The sequence below is a fragment of the Podarcis gaigeae genome (genome assembly GCF_964106915.1).
Source record: "Podarcis gaigeae genome assembly, chromosome: 12".
NCBI classification, from domain to species: Eukaryota; Metazoa; Chordata; class Lepidosauria; order Squamata; family Lacertidae; genus Podarcis; species Podarcis gaigeae.
Window position 1 is genome coordinate 13,721,988 of NC_139688.1, and position 20,506 is coordinate 13,742,493.

General features: G+C 39.8%; 1 protein-coding gene across 4 annotated transcripts in view; it reads left to right on the forward strand.

The window, feature by feature from the left end:
* DNAJB6 (DnaJ heat shock protein family (Hsp40) member B6) overlaps positions 1-20,506 on the forward strand; it is a 63,790-nt gene that overhangs the window by 7,643 nt on the left and 35,641 nt on the right. For 3 of the 4 annotated variants that reach the window (XR_014556596.1, XM_083705109.1, XM_083705110.1), the window contains exons 2-7: positions 3,372-3,464; positions 5,144-5,253; positions 7,726-7,782; positions 9,602-9,712; positions 18,835-18,966; positions 19,880-20,021. Coding sequence is in view for 3 of the 4 variants with exons in the window: in XM_083705109.1 (XP_083561235.1) it covers positions 3,400-3,464; positions 5,144-5,253; positions 7,726-7,782; positions 9,602-9,712; positions 18,835-18,966; positions 19,880-20,021 (617 nt within the window). In the remaining variant the exon portion in view is untranslated. Of the gene's footprint in view, positions 1-3,371; positions 3,465-5,143; positions 5,254-7,725; positions 7,783-9,601; positions 9,713-10,996; positions 11,414-18,834; positions 18,967-19,879; positions 20,022-20,506 lie in introns of those variants that run through there. The other variant, XM_083705111.1, reaches the window with a different exon arrangement.

A 20,506-nucleotide genomic window follows, 5' to 3' on the forward strand; every position in this document is an offset into this window, starting at 1 on the left:
GTGGAATGAGAACATTGGATACCGCCCAGAACCTGCTTGTGAACGCTTCCCCTGGATCATTGTCTCTTCCGTGAATGGAAGGACTCCTTTGGCTACAAACCAAAAGCTTGTATATAGATGTGATGTGTGTTTCATGATGAGTGTCTTGGTAAAATTCCCTGGGATGTACCATCAGATCTCCCCTGCCCCCCAATATGTAATGCTTTGTACTTTCATGAAATGGTTGTGTAAGATTGGAGACATGTCAGTGTAAAGCTGCTGCATGATATTTAAGTTCTATCATGCAGCTGTCTTGACTATTGCATTCTTTGCATAAATCCTATGGCCACTGCTGCTGCATACCAGGGCCCTCCTTTCCGTTCCATTTTCCTTAGTTTAATTGGCCTCTGTGATTCTCTTGATTTATAATTACATCCCACTAGGTGACCACCTGAGACTAAAGTGTTCAGACTTAATGAATGGAGTTGTTGTCCGGCACCCTTTATCTTCACTCTTTCCAAATAGTGGTGGTGGATGGCTTTCCAAAATGCCGACAGATTTAAATTCTAATGAAGCAATTAGCATGAATTTCTTGATGGCACAGAATTGGCATGTTTACTCCTTCATAGAATTCTAGTTTTGCTTCTCCATAAGCAGCCTCAAACAAATTTTGTGAAGTGCCATGAACCATTGACAGAATTGTTGATTTTTAAAAAGTATGAAATGTCGGAGGTACAGTGGTGCCCCGCAAGACGAATGCCTCGCAAGACGAAAAACCCGCAAGACGAAAGGGTTTTCCGTTTTTTGAGGCACTTCGCAAGACGAATTTCCCTATGGGCTTGCTTCGCAAGAAGAAAGCCCATAGGGAAATCTCCGGGGACCTCTTTTAAATGCTGGCGGTGGGGAGCAAAGCCTTCCCCCCCCCTCCGGCCTTCAGAAGAGGTCCAGGAAGGCGGGCGGGGGCCGAAAGGCTTTGATCCCCACCGCCAGCATTTTAAAAGCAGTCCGGGATAGCAGGGAAGCGCTTCCCGCTATCCTGGACGGCTTTTGAAGGTGGGCGGGGGGTGAAAGTCTTTGCTCCCCCCTGCCTGCCTTCCCGGGAGAGCGGAGAAACGCAGCGTGTTTCTCCACTGTCCCGGACAGCTTTTGAAGGCAGGCAGAGGGGAGCAAAGACTTTCGCCCCCCGCCCGCATTCAGAAGAGGTCCAGGACCTCTTCTGAAGGCTGGCGGGGGGCAAAAGTCCTTGCTCCCCCCTGCCTGCCTTCCCGGGAGAGCGGAGAAAAGCAGCGTGTTTCCCCGCTGTCCTGGACGGCTTTTGAAGGCAGGCGGGGGGGAGCAAAGACCTTCGCTGCCGCCCGCCAGCATTTTAAAATGCTGTCCCGGGGTTTTTTAAAATGCTGGGGGTGGGAAGAAAAGCCCTTGTCCACCCCCCTCAGCCTTCAGAAGAGGTCGGGGGACAGACTGTCCCGGACCTGGTCTGAAGGCGGTTTCCATAGGAACGCATTAATTGATTTTTAATGCATTCCTATGGGAAACCGTGCTTCGCAAGACGAAAAACTCGCAAGACGAAAAAACTTGCGGAACGAATTAATTTCGTCTTGCGAGGCACCACTGTACCACATTTTGGAATTCATGAAATTCAAAGTTACCAATCTGATAGCTTCCCCTTGCCGAAAATTTATATTGTTAACTTATAATTCATGAAAATTGTGACCAGTTGCTTGCCCTGCTGTGTAACAAGCTAGTCCCTGAATAAGTTGACATATATTTTTCTCGGTTTTGCTTCCTTGATGGATTTTTCTGAAGATGCATTTTCCAGCATTGCCTGCATTGATACTAGTTTATGTAACAAATGCACATACTGGCTGGTACCAACAATATAATTAGAGTGACTTTTGGAATTTGTTTCATGAATACCAGTAAAGCATGTAAGGTGGAGCAGCTTTACACATTGTTTAAAAGTGTTTCTACATTTATTTATTTATTTATTTATTTATTTATTCATTTTGTATTCACACGTCAAGTTTGCAAGTGTAAATATCTGCTTATTGTTCTATTTTTTTGCTACAACTCTGATTAGCTTGTTCAGTAGCGGTATGTTTTGCACGCAATGTGTGGTGGGGCACTGAAATCTGCTTTCAGTTTTCCTTTTGCATTATAGTTGGGCTTGTAAGATTATGACTTGCCAGAGCAAAACACATTAAGCATTAGTTATATGAAGCCTATACTCTTAATTTAATGAGGGCTAGAAATTAATCATTAAGTATTTGTAGAGCCATAGTCAAAGGAAATCCAGGTTCTATTTACTGCATAATGGTGAGGATATAATTTTCAGCACATTTTGCTGGCGCATACGGAAAGGATATCCCTTATCAGGCTGATAAATGCTGAAATTGATTTTCTTTTGCTTGCTGTTCATTCCTTTCCCCCCTGCATTGCCATTCTGTTCTTACTTGTAATTTGTAATCTTACATACATTTCTTATGGTTAGCTTTTCCGGTATATTCTGTACAGGTATTGGTTTAAAAGCACTTGATACTTGATATTCAGAAACTTCCTGGCTCCTTTCTGATCCAGGCTTTGATCTGAGTTTGGTACTGAAACAGGCTTGGTTGCCCTGGTGGATAACTTATGCCAGGAACAAGTATGCAGTTCTTTTGGTCCTTTTGGACTTATCTACAGCATTTGATACCATTGACTATGGTATGTTTCAGCTGTCTGACATTGGTGAGGCCCAGGCTATCCAGTTCTCTATATCAGTGTTTCCCAACCTTGTGCCTCCAGCTGTTTTTGGACTACAAGTCCCATCATCCCTTGCCACTGGTCTTGCTAGTCAGGGATGATGGGAGTTGTAGTTCAAAAACAGCTGGAGGCACAAGGTTGGGAAACACTGCTCTATATCTCTTGAATCCATTCTGTCATTGCTTTCTTCTCCAGGTGAGGCCATCAACTTTTTGGCCCATCAAGCGCATTTTGAATTTTAGAAAGTGCTGTGGGTGCCAGTCAGAAAATGGCTACTTTGGGAGGCATGGCTTTGGCCCAGCCTACTTCTTTGCCTCCTCTGCAACATTACTTTCCATTGATGGCATTAGGCACTTGGGTTAACAAAGTTTCTCCATGTGCCATTAGGAAATGGTGCAATGGAAACTTTTCTAATGAAAGGGGCCCTTCTGTTTTACTCCTAGAGCTCTCTGTAACTGAAGGGAGAAGGGTTCTTTGAAATAGGGTTTGGAAGAAACTCTGGTAGATATAGGAGAAATGAATGCATGCAGTTCAGCTATTGTTAAACTGAAATCTATGATTAAAGCAGACTCATTTCTATCATGCAGCTTGTCTTTTCAATCAAAATTTCCAGTGTTAATATTTGTTAAAACCTTGTTTTCTCCCCCAAGGACTATTGTTATCAAAGCAATATAAAACATGGTGGATTATTATGAAGTTCTAGGAGTGCACAGACATGCCTCACAAGAAGACATTAAAAAAGCGTAAGTACCAATCTTTAAAACTGTAGGTAAGCTGCAAATATGTTTTGAATTTCTTTGAATGTAATGTCTCCTCCACATTTTGAGTGGGTAACATGGTCTCATACATCAAGTTACTGTGTTCATTGCTTGTGATCGCTGGAATTATTTACTGTGTCAGATGATGTTCTGTACCAGACAACTGTCTTGAGAATCGTTAAGTCATGTGAAGAATTATTGAATATGCTCTTCCAGCAATTTTTGGGCTATATCCAAGCCTAGTTTGCTCTCGGACTCAATGCATTTTTTTTCTCCCCTTACATCCTGAATTCAGAAGAATTTGCTTTTAGCTAACACAATTCTCATTTTGTCTAGACTGGGAATTTGTGGGTAACATTGACTATGGTTACTTTAAACAAGCCAACTTCATAAAGGATGATTTGAAGTTGACTTACTTTGATACTAACATTATTTAATCACAATTCCTAGGTGAGAAGCTTTTGCATTGTCCTCCCTCAACTTAAAGAGAAGGAACAGGTGTATGTGAACTGGGGAAAAGGCTAGGCTCCTTCATATAGCATTAAATCATGATTTTGCTTTCAATCCAATACAGCCTTTCAATTCAATACAGGCTCCCGAACACCTTGGGAGTTGGAACGTTTCGGCTTCTGAACAATCGAAAACTGGAAATGAGTGTTCCAGTTTTCTAACTTTTTTTGGAAGCCGAACGTATGGCGCGGCTTCTGCTATTGTTTCCAGTGTGCCAACGCCATGGGGAACCAATCAGAAGCCGTGCCTTGGTTTCTGAACTTTTCGGAAGTCAAACGGACTTCTGGAACTGATTTGGAGCTTTGGAGGATCTTGAGAATGCTGCTGGCTGTTTCTCTTTTCTCTATTTAGTATTACGCGCCGTTTGCTAAGATAACTGAATTGACAACTATTAATAGTATTTGCCAGAATCATGTACTATAGTTTGGAGGGCAGGAGCCTATCATTGTTCGTCAATTTTAATATCATAGCAATCTATGGTTAGTGACAATTGGGAAATGGAGAGGGTTATTAAAAGGTTAAAAGTATCTTAACTCTTGCAAACCTGAAAGCTTATCAACTTACACTGTATTAGATTATGTTACTATATTGCTGCCTTCAAATAATTCATATTGGGAAGTTACATATCATTTTATTAAAATCTCCTGTAATCAGTAAGCATCTCTGAGTCCAGTGCTGCAGTAGGAGAAGGGAATTCCGTGTGTGTGTGTGTGTGTGTGTGTGCGCGCGCTACATTGGATTACACCCACTGCGTTTAAAGTATGTGCTTGCTGACTACTTTAACACATTAAAGGTTTGCCTGGTGCCTTCTTTATGCACCTTTAGGCGCCAGTCACATACATTCCTCTTTAACCAGGCCTTTGACTGATTGGCATCCTATGCCCTTTTAAAATGTGTTGGGGGGGAGTTATTGGGTTGTTTTTGTTTTTATTTTGATTATGTATTCTGTGCTTTTATATTCTGATTTTATCCTGTGAACCGCCTTGAGACCTGCGAGTACTGTATACTACTACTACTACTACTACTACTACTACTACTACTACTATAACTATAACTATAACATAGCCAATTGAATTAATCAATTTCCCTCTCATTTGGTATGTGTTGTCCACCTTGAATAAAATCAGCTTACACAACTTCCCCTTTTATTTCAGGTACCGCAAACTGGCATTAAAGTGGCACCCTGACAAGAATCCAGATAACAAAGAAGAAGCTGAAAGGCAATTTAAGCAAGTAGCTGAGGCTTATGAAGTTCTGTCCGATGGTGAGTATTAGATAAATTTAAAACATGTTTTTTACCTTCTAAATCTGACTGCAAATTTGGCTCAAGCCAGTTCCTTAACTTTGCAGTTTGGGAAGTAAAACTTATTTTTAGAATTGATTGCCATCAAAATAACTCTGTGCTGGAATTTTACAGCTTACCTTCCCAGTTGGGATGAGACCATACTACTTGCCAAAGCAAAAGCTGCTGCTAATCTGAGCTAGCAGTGAAACATGTTACACAACTTTTATTTCTTGCCAAAGAACTGGCTGTGGCTGTCTGTGCTGTTTGTTGCAGAGGAGGTTTTTTTTTTTTTTTACAAAAAATGCTCTCAACTACTTTTTTTTTAAAGAAGGGACAAACAAGGGTTTGTGTTCTGTGTGCTCTTATCTGTTAGTATATTGAGTGGAATTATATTATTAACTATAGAACAAAGCTTATATTGGACATAAGTTGGTCACACTATTTAACAAAAGCAAACACCAAGGCTTAGCATTCACTCTGTATCACGGATAAAACTGCTTTGTTCCCTGCAAAATATGTTTTATATTTAGGAAAATGTTTGGACCCAATAACTGGATCCTCTCATAGTGTAGCATACTAGCTTTTGATTTGCGAGATTAATAAGCCATCAAGTTTATTAGCAATAATAAGATTATGGCACTCTCTCCCCACAGAGGAGTACTGCAAGTTTTTTAATAGGTTTTTAAAGTCTACTTCTTTTGAATTGGCTTGTTAAATTGACCTTTTTTAATGCTTCAGGTTTCAAATAATTAAACTGTTTTGAAACCATTTTAATATTACTAGTTTTTATGCTTTCTATTTTTAAATAATTGACATGTTTGGGTTTTTTTGAGCTTTTCTATTATGATGAATTTTCTTACATGGTTATGCTTAATAAGGACAGCCTATTAATGCTGCTGTTGATTCCAGTAGTGCTTGGTTTGAGAGATTCATCAAACTTGTAAGTTTTTTTATTTGGAAATTTCCTGAAGTTTCTCACTTGTGGGGTGCCTCAGGGTTCTGTCCTCTCCGCCATGCTTTTCAACATTTACATGCAGCCGCTGGGAGAGATCATCAGGAGGTTTGGGCTGGGTGTTCATCAGTATGTGGATGATACCCAGCTCTACCTCTCTTTTAAATCAGAACCAGTGAAGGCGGTGAAGGTCCTGTGTGAGTGTCTGGAGGCGGTTGGAGGATGGATAGCGGCTAACAGATTGAGGTTGAATCCTGACAAGACAGAAGTACTGTTTTTGGGGGACAGGAGGCGGGCAGGTGTGGAGTATTCCCTGGTCCTGAATGGGGTAACTGTGCCCCTGAAGGACCAGGTGCACAGCCTGGGTGTCATTTTGGACTCACAGTTGTCCATGGAGGCGCAGGTCAAATCTGTGTCCAGGGCAGCTGTTTACCAGCTCCATCTGGTACATAGGCTGAGACCCTATCTACCTGCGGACTGTCTCACCAGAGTGGTGCATGCTCTGGTTATCTCCCGCTTGGACTACTGCAATGCACTCTACGTGGGGCTACCTTTGAAGGTGACTCGGAAACTACAATTACTCCAGAATGTGGCAGCTAGACTGGTGACTGGGGGCGGCCGCCGAGACCATAAAACACTGGTCTTGAAAGACCTACATTGGCTCCCAGTATGTTTCCAAGCACAATTCAAAGTGTTGGTGCTGACCTTTAAAGCCCTAAACGGCCTCGGTCCAGTATACCTGCAGGAGCGTCTCCACCCCCATCGTTCTGCCCGGACGCTGAGGTCCAGCGCCGAGGGCCTTCTGGCAGTTCCCTCATTGCGAGAAGCAAAGCTACAGGGAACCAGGCAGAGGGCCTTCTCAGTAGTGGCGCCCGCCCTGTGGAACGCCCTTCCAGCAGATGTCAAAGCGATAAACAACTACCTGACATTCAGAAGACATCTTAAGGCAGCCCAGTTTAGGGAAGTTTTTAACGTGTGATATTTTACTGTGTTTTTGGATTCTATGGAAGCCGCCCAGAGTGGCTGGGGAGGCCCAGCCAGATGGGCGGGGTATAAATAATAAATTATTATTATTATTATTATTATTATTTGGTTAATTTATAGATTTTTGAAGGCATTTAGTTGCAATTTGTAGCAAAAAAGTATAATTTTGCTTCATGGCTGAATAATAGATACGGGGGTGGGGGGGAATCCAAGGACCTTGTCAGTTAGCAGCTTGAACTTGAACACCATTAAAAATTCATACTAAAAAGGAATATGCCTCTGCTTTTTATTTTATTTGGATGATTACTGTTACATATAGCTGTGTCAAAATAATGTAACTAGTTTTATATGCATAGCTTACATATTGAGGCCATTTTATTACACATTTTGATCCTTTCGTTATAATGATTTAAAATAGAATGTATTCTTAACATATAACCTTAATATATTTTTCCATGTTTCATTACTTTCATATCAAAGTGATCTATTTCTTATCTATTCTCTGTTCTTCATAGCTAAAAAACGTGATATCTATGACAAATATGGAAAAGAAGGCTTAAATGGAGGAGGAGGTACGTACGTAGGGATTTAATGCTTTCTCCTATTTTAATGCTATGAATAACTTTCTACCTAAAAATGTTTCTGCCATGCTAATACAAACAGGTTAATTTGGAGATCCAGTGAATGCCACCAGTGCCTACCATACTGAATTCTGGCAAATTTACTAACACTCATTGGATCCCCCAGTCAACATTCAAATTTGTTCGGAAGCAACACAATGGAACAGGGGGTTTAAACCACAGAATCAAGATTGTAACTGGAATGAATCACCCACTATATTGTTGTACAAAGTTTAATGGAATGTTGCTGTGGAAAAATTGATGGGAAATAAAGTAAGTTGTATGAGATAAAATATGTGAAAATCAAACAACTAATATATGATGAAATCTAACCCAACAAAGGAATTGGATTTAATTTGCATTAACTAATGAATGGGATGAACTCATAAGTAGCATGAGACTCTTAATCTCAAGTCGTCAGGGGGTTGCACCGGATGACCACGTGGTCCTTTCCAACTCTACGATTCTGTGGTTAAGAAAAGTGATCAATATGAGTAGGTAATATGCTCTTCTCATAACTCCCTGCAGCCCATCTGGATGTGAAATAGTTCTAAGTTCCACAGCATATTTTCCAACCTGAGCTCCTTTGATAGGAAGAGCCAGATAGATAGATAGATAGATAGATAGATAGATAGATAATTAGATCAATAAAATTCTCAGTTACCAATCCAAGGCAGAAGGCCTTTGTGGTCTTCAGCTGGTTGAAGAACTAAGAACTAACTAAAAAAAATAGAAGGAATATACTTTTTATATTGATCAGGAACTGAAAAATAGGGCGGGCTTTCCCATTTATTTTATTGTTCGGTGTGGTCAGACCTACTTAAAACGCAAGCTATGAATTTACCATAATCTGGGAAGGGTGAAGAGAGTAACTGGGAGCCCTGCTTTATCAGTGGTTTTCCACGCAAGGCAGTCTGGCATATTCAAGTACTGGCCTGTCAAAATACTTGGCACCCTTTTCTTTGGCTTCATAGCTGTTTGCTGTGATTCTTATCATGATGCCAGAGTCACAGTAAATTTAACTTAAAGCAGCAAATGTTTGCACAAAGGCCAAGCAGCTTGCACAAAAATGACACATGACATTCTGTCACCCATCTTAATGTGTCATGACTGCTGTACATTGTGCGGATTGCTGGGTATGCAGGTCTAGTAAAGCCCAGATGAACAGTATGAGCCCACGGTGTTGTAATTACTGTATTGGAGTATGACGGTGGAGATCGAGCTTCAAATCACTACTCAGCTGGAAGTTCACTGAGTGACCTTGGCTTGCTACCCCTTAGTTTAGTTAAGGGTGAGTGTGATGATAATATATACTTATATATACTATAATATAACTATATATACTTCCATGGAGGAAGTAGGTTGAAAATGTAAGAAATGACATGCTAATGAATTTGTCATTGCTAATTCACACAATGACTCAGACTTTGTGGAAAATCTTTGTCATAACGTTTAAAAAAGAATATTCTAGTCCTCTTAACGCAACTTTAAATACCTTAGAAATGAGCTCAGTTGATAGTCCAAAATGTGTGTTGAGGATATGGGGAGCTTTAAAGCATGGATTTCCTGATCTGGGAATCTCTGGTTGCAGTTCTTATGATTGTAGTAAAATTGTCAATATGCCTCAAGAAAAATAATAACTTTGACAGGTTTGTCATGCTGAACCATTACTGAGAACAGTATAAATGAAAATAAGTTGCAAATGTTAAGAGATTTAGATGTGTTAGGATCCTGAAAAACTGCTGTGATGTTGAGTGCTCTCTTGTTGCAGGTGGAACTCATTTTGACAGCCCATTTGAATATGGTTTTACATTCCGGAATCCGGAAGATGTCTTCAGGGAATTCTTTGGTGGAAGAGACCCATTCTCATTTGATTTCTTTGGTGAGTGTACAACATTGACATTTTTGGAAATATGGATATGCAAAATGTTGAAATGCATATGTTGGTAATAAATATGCTGCATTTTTTTCATGTATGGATCCCAATAAGGGTGTGGTAATAAAATCTGCACCTTTTATACTTACTGTTGGTGTTGACAAAAGGTTAGCTTTAGTATACACAGAGTCTGACTTTGTATCTTTAATTAGATATTTCAGGGCTACTGTGAATTTGTTAAATAGGCAACAATCTGCATGGAAAACCATAGGAGGGGAGAGTGTCACTGGGTGCAGAGCCTTCTTGTGGGTCTCCCATAGGCATTTGGTTGGCCACTGTGAGATGCTGGACTAGATAGGGCACCGGCCTAATCCAGCAAGGTTTTATTATGTTACGTTCTTGTTGGTAGCACTGCAGCTACAGCAGTGATTTGCTTTCAAGCTTTCCCCTTTGAAATTGACTTACTTATTCGGATACATTCTGAGGTCTTATGGAGCTAGTTAACTGTGTTGTAAACCAGCCTGAACCCTTTTATTTCTTTTGTCTTGAGGTGACATGGGTAGTAGTAAATAGGATTCTGTATAGCTAAATTTATATATTCCGTTCTAAATATTGTGGGGCGGGGGGGGGGGGCAGGCTTGTTGTAAACACTGCTTGGTGATGGTGGATTCTTTGAAAAGTGCAAGACGGGTTAATGCAATCTAGTTGGCACCCCTGCTTGGGTAGAGTGTGCTTTGATGGTGTGGGAAAGTGTATGGAAAATTGGCTAGCAAGGTGCTTCTGAACGAGCTGGCCGCTTTTTCTCTGAGACGGCACCTTAATGACCAGCTAGAATACGCATGTGGTAGAAGTGTCTGAATCATAGGGATGACAGAGTTAAAATTGCATTCCTTGTAAGCAGGGCATATTTAATGTCTTTAGCGTTATTCCCAAAAAATAGAGTGGGTAACTTCTGTATCTTTACTAACAAGTGACAGAAATCAGCTTGAATAAAGCTCTTATGGAGCTACCTTCATTGAGATCCACCAGTGTGACAATTGATCACTGAGCTATATATAACTATATAATTTATCATTCATTGGTCAGCTAGGGTAGTTCAGTCGTCAGAGCATGAGACTCTTGGTCTATAAAAAGAGTTTCAGTTGTCAAAGCTTAGTATTACATAACTGTTTAAAGTTATGAGGCTTCACATGTAAAAGTTCATTTAATGCATAAATTAAGGTATTGCAACTCAAAATATTGAATAACAAATTAATGAATTGACTTAACTGCAATTGGTACTTTTTGTAGATACCTACTCAATGATTATCACTTGGCTGCCAGAGGAGTCTAATGAAGGATCAGAAGAAAGGTCTATAGAGGAGCTGGAGGATGAGTGTAGTTATGAGTCAATAGAAGTGGCAGAGGAGCTGGAGGAAGTGCTAGAGGAAGAGCTTTATGAAGAATATTGTGAAGATTTTATTGAGGTCTTTGAAGAATATGATGAAGGATCTATTGAGTTGGAAGAACTACTAGTGGAGGAGGAGGACTCTGAAGGAGTAGCAGAAGAGTCATTTGAGGAGGAAGTGAGTTTAGTGTCAGAAGAGTGGACAGAAGAGCCTAGCAGTATAACCTTGGAGGAGCTGGAAGAAGAAATAAGTATAGGATCAGAGTTGGAGGAATTCTACTGACAGGAAACATTAAAATTAATAAATTATTTATCTAAAATGTCTCTTTACTTATCTGAGGGTGCTTAGTTGTGGAGTACAAAGTAACTTAGTAATAGTTTGGTCTGAATACGATACAATACTTCAAGCTCTTACAAGGTTTGGGAATGCTCAGAATATTTAGCAGATCCTGAATGCTTGCTTTTATGTAGATGGCTTTGTACATTATATAGGCTTATGGTGCCTATTATAGCCCTTTACCCCTCCCAATTTCATTTTTGAAATTGAGTTCTGCCTTTTTTTGCAACCGTGGAGGTGTTTAGCTAGGGTTTTTTTTAAAGTTGTTTGGGAGGGTGTTGTGTCTATATTTGAGGAGATGTTGCCTCCTTTTTTGTCTGTGCTGTTTGTATTTGTTAGTAGTTCTAAGCATCGCCGGTTTTTCTCCTGTGAAATGAGTATTTTGTGGTTCACGGTTTCTTAGATTTCTAAAAGTGCCTGTTTGGGGACCCCTTCAAAGCAGTGTAGAATAATATCCGTTAGCCTTAATAACGAATTGGCCTTTTGTGTTGAAGTACTGGAACATTACTTATTTTTCCTTTGAGATGTTAATAGAGTGGCGCAAATAGATCAACATTAATGAATGAAATTACTTTGTGGTGGTCTCATTCAAGCAGTCTGAGAGCTTGTATATAAATATGTGTTCAAATCAAAGAAGTTGTAATCAAATTGTATCCCCTTCAAAATGGTTGCTGAACTTGCTCCTGCTTTGGTTTTCCAAGTATTTCATAATTGTACTGAAGGGGTGTTAACAGATGAGCAGATTTTCAGCTACCTTGGTTTAATTGCAAAGCTTGTTTCCTTTGGGGACAAAATAGCTCTAACCATATTGAAGAGTAACTTTCTACACAGTTGGGTTTTGTTGGGAAGAGTTGTTTATACACTTGACACCTAATTAATCTATTTTGTTGCCTTATTAAGCAGATCGCCAGTATGTTTCTGTTGCGAATAAAGTAGCACATTTTTGTGGTCAACACATATTCTTTCTCCAAACATCAATATTGTATCTTTTCTGTGATATGGAAGGTTCTTGATACTGTTGTAACAAGTGCCTGGATTCACATGTGTGCAGCCCTTGTTATGGATGTGTGTTAACCCTTAACCTTATACCCACAAGAAGCTCTCACACAGGAATAAAGAAAGTTTGGCTTATTATATGACATAGGAGCGGCAGAGTAAGTAAGTGCTGCTTAAGACAGCAAAGTTACAAATTAAGCAGGTAGCCAATGTCTCCTAGTAGGACAGGCTTTGAGATAAGGAATTTCTGTCTTTCCCTCAGAGTTCCTGCCCATTTCTCACCTTGCCCATCCTAGCCAGAAGAGGACTGAAAACTGGCCATCTTGTTTGTTTAACCAACTTTGATTCTGAGCCATTTATCTGACTCTGGCCATCTGTCTGCTATCTGCCTTCAGATCACCTTACCATTGTGTAGATGGCTCCCATTGAGGAGTTGAGTATCCTGTGCTTGGCAATTAAATTTGCATGTGTTAATCAGATGTGGTCAGATGTGGGTGAACTCAAAATTGGTCTGAATGCCTTTCAGGAGACTTGGTATCAGGCTTGCTCCAGGGTCACCAAATTTTATCCTGGAGGGTTTACTGTCATGTTTAAGTTGTGCCAAACTTGTACATATGCCACGCTCTACAGAGAGCAACCTTATCACAAGTTCAGATTCACACACTCCTGTTCACACTGTGTGAGGCCCATATCAATGCAAAGCATTATTTGTGCATTTGCTTTCTCACGCACACCTTAATCGCTGTCCATTTTAGCCCTACTGCATTACAGAGCATACACAGGTGAACTTTTCAGAAGCATTGCCATAGAAATAAAAACAAGTTGGCTCAAAATGAACATGTGGTAGGTTAGGTTAAAAAGGACAAACATGCTGACTGCTATCACCTAAGCCATGATCTTCATGTTATCTGTCAATTCAGTGCACCCCATTCAGTGGAAACTGTCTTATTCCTCTGCTAACTGGCACTGGAATGACAGTGAGAGATTTGCAAATGGATAACTCTCTTAAGATAAGGTATTGCCTGCTTCAGTATATAGTTGCATGGTATCTGCAATTGGGGGGATCTGCAGACAGGGGAAGAGATAAAAGATCCCCAAATAACTTCCTAAGCACCTCATTGTGACCGCATAGTTCTGCATTGCATACATTTAGTGTTTAAAAAAAGTTTACACATTAAGATTATGAATTATCACTGTAGAGTGGGATACTTCACTCAACACATGTCAAAATCAGAGTTATTTTGGGTTTTGATTTTAGGACATGCTGACCTGCGTAACTTGAGCATCTCACAGAAACAAGCACAAAACAAAGGTTAAAATTAACTATGTGCAAGTTAAGGTTTAAACTCTGTTCTCTACAATTTAGTTTTTCTACAAATCATGTGTATGATATTTGGAGCACTATCACACTAGGTGCTAGGCATGTAGACAGATGAGGTCAAATAACTTGAATGGAAAAGAATACCTGGTGAATTAAGTGTGTTGATTCAAAGGCATACAGTTGATAGAACTGAATGGGATGAAGTACACTTTTCCCAAGAGCTCAGTGTTGCTGAATAGTAAGAGAAGCTAATTTGGTGCTCCTATGGAAGGACGCAGGTGGCGCTGTGGGTTAAAGCCTCAGCGCCTAGGACTTGCCGATCGAAAGGTCGGGGGTTCGAATCCCTGCGGCGGGGTGCGCTCCCGCTGCTCGGTCCCAGCGCCTGCCAACCTAGCAGTTCGAAAGCACCCCCGGGTGCAAGTAGATAAATAGGGACCGCTTACCAGCGGGAAGGTAAACGGCGTTTCCGTGTGCGGCTCTGGCTCGCCAGAGCAGCGATGTCACGCTGGCCACGTGACCCGGAAGTGTCTCCGGACAGCGCTGGCCCCTGGCCTCTTAAGTGAGATGGGCGCACAACCCCAGAGTCTGTCAAGACTGGCCCGTACGGGCAGGGGTACCTTTACCTTTACCTTTATGGAAGTGAAGGCTTGAGTCTCACCCAATTACAGTAATTTTAATATGGACAGAATAGGGCTAGCTTCAGGCCTCCTTTCACTTTACATTCATAATCCTATGGGGTTGAGTATGACAATGTGTTCTAAGCAAATGACCAGGTAACTTAAAAGAAAAAAAGAAAGAAAACTTGGTTATATATAGATGCATAATAGTGGGCAGTAATATAATATTGTTCATGTTTACACAAGTGACCTTCATAGTTTGCTAGTAAGTCAAATCACTTTAGCAGGAATAATTTAAACTGTTGCATTAGTGGTTTACCTGATAGTGCATTCAGCTGAAAAGGGATGTGTTCTCAAGTTTTAATACATGAACAATCTTTCCAAGCTTTTTGTCTCATTTGTAGTGCTTGGGAAACATCCTACCAAAGCACTAATGCTTGTTTTCATGTATGAGATAGTTTTGCTAACATTGTTACCCTTTATGATGATAGCACATAGACGTGTGCTATGCCTTTTAGCAGTATGCACAAGCACTCATATATGTGCAAACCCCTAATATAATTGCAGTCAAAGGGTCGGAGGGCTACTCCAACTCATTTTTCGTTGACCCTTATTTGCATATGCATACTACGTTACAAGAAAATATTTAACTTGATTTATCCAGAATAAATCCTCTAGGGAAAAATGTGTGCTATGTGGAATTAAGTCTCCATTGCAGTTAGTTGGTCTAGATCAGGCATAGGCAAACTCCGGCCCTCCAGATGTTTGGGACTACAATTCCCATCATCCCTAGCTAACAGGACCAGTGGTCAGGGATGATGGGAATTCATATCTGGAAGGGCCTACTGTATTGTTTTCTTGGAAATTTGATTAGGTTTACTTGGTGCCATGGTCTCTTTAGGGTTCTGTGTCTTTCTAAGCCAGCCGCAGTGCCTTGCAAATACATTTTGGTAGTTTTGAACCTAATGGGTTATAAGTCCTATTCAGAGTAGAGCCACTGAAATTAATAAACTTAAGTTGGCCGTGTCCATTAACTTCAGTGCATTTATGTTAAGTAGGACTATACCACCCAATATGGATTATTTGAGAGTTAAGTGGATTCAGGATTCTGGGCAAAATCTTAAACAGTTGCAACTGAAGGCCACTGTTAATTCTTTTGCCCATGTTGCTGTTGACTTAGCCTCAGGCTTATCCAGCAGAAGAGAATTTTTTTTTTTTGCAGCTTTCACTTCCATTTTTCAATTTGGACATTTACAAAGATAAGAATTAGCAGTATGGGAGCTTGAAGGTTATGGGCTTGTTTGATTTACAGATGTACTGTTAAGCCCTATTGGAAAGATGTTGGTCAAATTAATTAGTGTGATTAATGACCAAGTGAATTGTGTAGCAGCAACAGACACCATTGTTTTTACCAACAGTACAACAGTGGTTGAAAACCTAGAACCATTATACAAATCTATGATGCAACTGCATTTGGAAAACACGACAGTTCTGGTTGCCGCACCTCAAAAATGACACTGTAAAGTTGGAAAAAGGCCTCCAAAATGATTGATGGGGTCGGACAACTCCCCTGTGAAGAAAGATTGCAGTGTTTGGGATTTTTTAGTTTAGAGAAAGGTGAATAAGAGGTGACACAATTGAAGTTGATAAAATTATGCCTGGCATGGAGAAAGTGAATAGGGGAATTTTTTTCTCCCTCACCACACTAGAAATCATGGACGTCCAAGGAATCTGAAGTTTGAAGATTGAGGACAAGTGAAAGAAAGTACTTCACACAGCAGATAGTTATATGGATTTTACTCCCATGGGAGGCAGTAATAACAGGAGTAATTAAAAAACAAATTCACTTAATTAGACAACTAATTCCAGATATGTTCCATATTTTGTATGGCTGGTTTTCACTCATGAACAAGGTTTTCTTCCTCCTCTTTTGAAACGATGTATGATTTTGGAAGTAGGGGAATGAGTGACCTATCAGAGAGGGTTTTTTGCTTTGTTGCCATTGTCAAATTAGGTTGAAGAGAAAGAGCTACCCAAGAAAACTCCCTTGAACAAAAATTTAGCATACACCCAAGACAGACAGATGGTATTGAACATATATCACCGCAAAAGCAGAATGGCCCCAGGTTTTTATCCATCTTGCTCCCCTTACTTCTGAAGCGGATGGAGCACATGTTCCCCATGCTGTAAAATGATGTCACTTAAGCCCAAATAATTGGATGCCTATGAGATTATGTATCTGAATCTGGGTATATAAATTAAATCCTAGTCAGTATGTTTCAAGTTGCAAATTTCAGGAATGCCTCCCTAAGGCCTGTTTTGTATGCTGTCAGCAAAGCTGGGGTTTCTGTCACGTTTTCACAGCTGCCAGCCACATTAGGCTCCCTGACTAGTGAATGTTCATGATGCCTGCAAACATTGACTACACTTTATATGAGCTCAAACAAGTATCCTTGTAAGATACATTACGTTTATAATGTGTGAACAGGCAGTAATATATGCAGGGATGTCCAACAGGTCGATTGTGATCTACTGGTAGATCCCTGGGAGGTTTTGGTAGATCGTGGTCGATCGCTGGCTCCCTTTCCTCAGCGGTGGTAAAGTAAAATTTGGCCTCAGCCCACCCTCCACTGTTCCACGATCCCCAGAACAGAAGACGGATCTTTTTAAGTGAGATCTTTTGGTGTTCAACTTTCCCCCTAAGAAAAGCTCAACAACTTTTCCCTGAGCCCCTAAGAAAATGGGATATATATAGAGAGAGAGAGAGAGCGCGCGCGCGCGAACGCATCCAGCTTGGAACTTGTTCTCAGGCACTCTTTGATTTAGATAAGTTTTGAAGCTGGGGAAATAAGAGATGCTACTGATACCGGAAAACTGCATTTTAACTGGAGTGACATAATACATGTGGAAGCAACAAGTTTCTCCTGTGCCACAGGGTACTTTTGACTTGGCACACAGACTTTTTCCTCTGCCAAAAGGTTCCTGGGTTTTGTGCATATGTATTCTGGGTAGGATCTAGATTGTTGGCTGCACGTTAGTCCTGTTGAACTCATTGCCTAATGTTTCATAATTTCAGTGGGACTCTGATTCAGCTAAGGTAGTCTGGATCCAGCCTTCCATGTTCAGCCATTCATCTTCATATAGTTGTTGAATTCCATTTCTTAACCTGTTTTTCCCCCCTTTGGCCTTGTTCATATTTTATAATAATATGTTCCTCTTAAAAATCTGCAAGGACTGAAAACTCACTTTTTACAAATTGTTTATATATTGCATAACAACATTTATATACCACTTGATTGTAGAAAAACACCTCAAAGCACCTACAAGCATATAATTTACACCATTTGTTTGTTTTATTATTTTAAAATGGTAAGCTTCATTGGATGCTTTGGCAGAAAAGTGATATATAAATGAAATAAATAAATAAATAAATAAATAATGCCACTTAGCATAGCATATACACAAGTTTCAAAACACTACTGTACAAAAGTTTCATGAAAATACTTCCCCTATCAAAATGGGTGCATGTGTCACTAAAATGGTTTTTGTTTTTTAATTAAAAAAGTTACAGCAGTATATAATCAATTCCTGTTTGTTATTCCTAGTATGTTCATAGGTCTGTTTGATGCATCTTCAAACACTTCATGCATATTGATACAACTTACTTGTACCGACTATGGTAAAGTGCTTGGAGTATAACTTTAGCATTCAGGTAGTACTCAAGGAATTCATATACACTCACAATCAGATGTAATGGACCATTTAAGTTTATTTCAGGAAGACATGGCTTCTACAATAGATCTGGTTTTTCAGAGAGGAAAGACTAGCCCTCAATTTTAAAAGAGATAATGCAACATATAAAATCACCATTGAGCTTTCAAAATGCCAACTACTTTAACTTCACATTGCCAGAAATTTTCTTGCTTGGTTCCTTCAAGCACATCCATTGTGGGTTTTCTAATGCTCTATTATGATCTGTAGTCTTTGTGAAGGCTTTTAAGATAAAGTGAATCTAGGAAACCAGATTCATCTCCTTTAACAGAGTTTAGTAGTTATACTTTCAGGATTTTGAATATATAATGTATTTCACTAAATGGCAATGATGAATTAAAAATGAACTACCTGCAGTGACATTGAACCTTTCCACAAAATCAGCTGCATCCCTTCCGATAGGGAGAATAAGATCACAAAGGCTGTAAGCCTGTGCAGACTTTCATGAACACAATGAGATATACTTCTATGTATACATGCATAAGGTTGCACTGAAAAGCAGAGACTGCTCCATGTATCTGCCAGTTGGAGAACTAATGTTTGTTAAAGATGGAAAGTGTGTGATATTGCAAGTAGACAGCAAGCACTGGCTTGGTTGTCTTTAATACTTAAAAAATCACTAATTTTGTACCTTACTTAGAGTGTTTAGTACTGAAGCTTACCGGTATATGATTTTTAAAACTTTATTTTTATTTGCAGAAGATCCTTTTGATGACTTCTTTGGCAATAGGCGAGGGCCACGTGGAAATAGGAACAGAGGTGGTGGGTCCTTTTTCTCCGCTTTTGGTGGATTTCCTGCATTTGGGAGTGGTTTCTCTTCATTTGATACGGGTAAGGTGAATTAAATTCAGTTTAATCAGCGAATGTAGACAATTTCCCAATTACAGCGAAGTTTAAACTGTAAATGGTAGGATTGTTCGATGATCCACTAGTTAAGAGTATGAAAATTTGGGAGTCATCATGCCTGAAAATTGGCTGTGATTGCCCAAGGCTGGTGGGAGTTGTAGTATAGCAACCTCTGGAGCACCACAGATTCCCTTCACCTGAGCTACAACTGAAAGGCAACAGTGCTGAATCAAGAGCAATTTTAGATGCACATAAAGGCTTGAATTTGAACTCGCCTGTAGTTTGTTTTCTGGAAAGTTCATCAGTTTCAAAAGTGATTTTCCATGTGACATTGGGTAAACTATTATTAGTAATACTAATACTAATACTAATAATATACCACCCTTCCTCTGAAGAGCACAGGGTGGTTTACATCATAAAAATAAAATTACAGTTTGGATTCCAGCTAGCTTTTAGGAAATGTGTCATTATGCTGTCTTCAGCTCTTCAAAAGGTTGCAGCATAGGTTTAAACCAGTGAATCACATAATTTTAACTTTCACAAGCAATACATCATGTGGTTTACTGTTAATGAAATTTCTTAGTATCATTATATTAGAATATCATATCAAGGACCCAAGCTTCATTTTGAGTTGGAGCATCGAAAGCTGAGGAAAAACTACAGCTAAATTTAAGAGAATGGCAGTTGTTTAAAATTGCTGGAATCAGGCTATAAACTGGTATATGAAGTTAATTGACATGGTTACACATAGTGGCCTGACAAACCAGTTCTGAGTTTTACTGAGCTTATTAATCTGGAAAAAGCAGGAGTGAAAAACTATTGGTCCTTTGAGGGGGGGAGATGTACCCCTTTTTTGCCTTGGTTCAAGTACATTCTGACACTTTGATTCCCTTACCAGGTTTTACTTCGTTTGGTTCTCTGGGACATGGGGGCCTTACTTCATTCTCCTCCACATCGTTTGGTGGCACCGGGATGGGCAGCTTCAAATCTGTATCGACTTCAACTAAAATAGTTAATGGCAGAAAAATTACTACAAAGAGGTACAGTGATCTAAATTCACATTTCTCAGTAGGTTAGTTATGTAACTGGTTTTCTGTAGTCTTAATAGATTTTTTAAAGACATAGAATTATAGAAATATATTGCTTCTCTCTTTATTACTTGCCCAAGGAAGGAAACAAATGCTTTCACTAGGCAGAATTACGTAACTTCAAAGTGTGTAGACACTCTGTTTACATTAGTGACACACTCAGCTCCCAATAAGCTTAGGTTCTCTGTTTTCAGGTTGCTGCCTCTCATTTTCCCAAGTTTTGAGTGTGGTGTTAGTGGTGTTTGAATTAGCTGTGATTGAGGTGCCAAAGGTCCAGTCCTAGTGGATTAGAGATGTGATAAATATGTGAAATTGTGATGTCGGATCTGGCTGAAATTGGAATTGTGCTAAAATGGTGGCTCAGGATTTCATAATCAGTTTCCATAAGCAGTCAGAATTGTTCTAAGCTTTTGCATAAAATGAAACTTTCCAGTTTA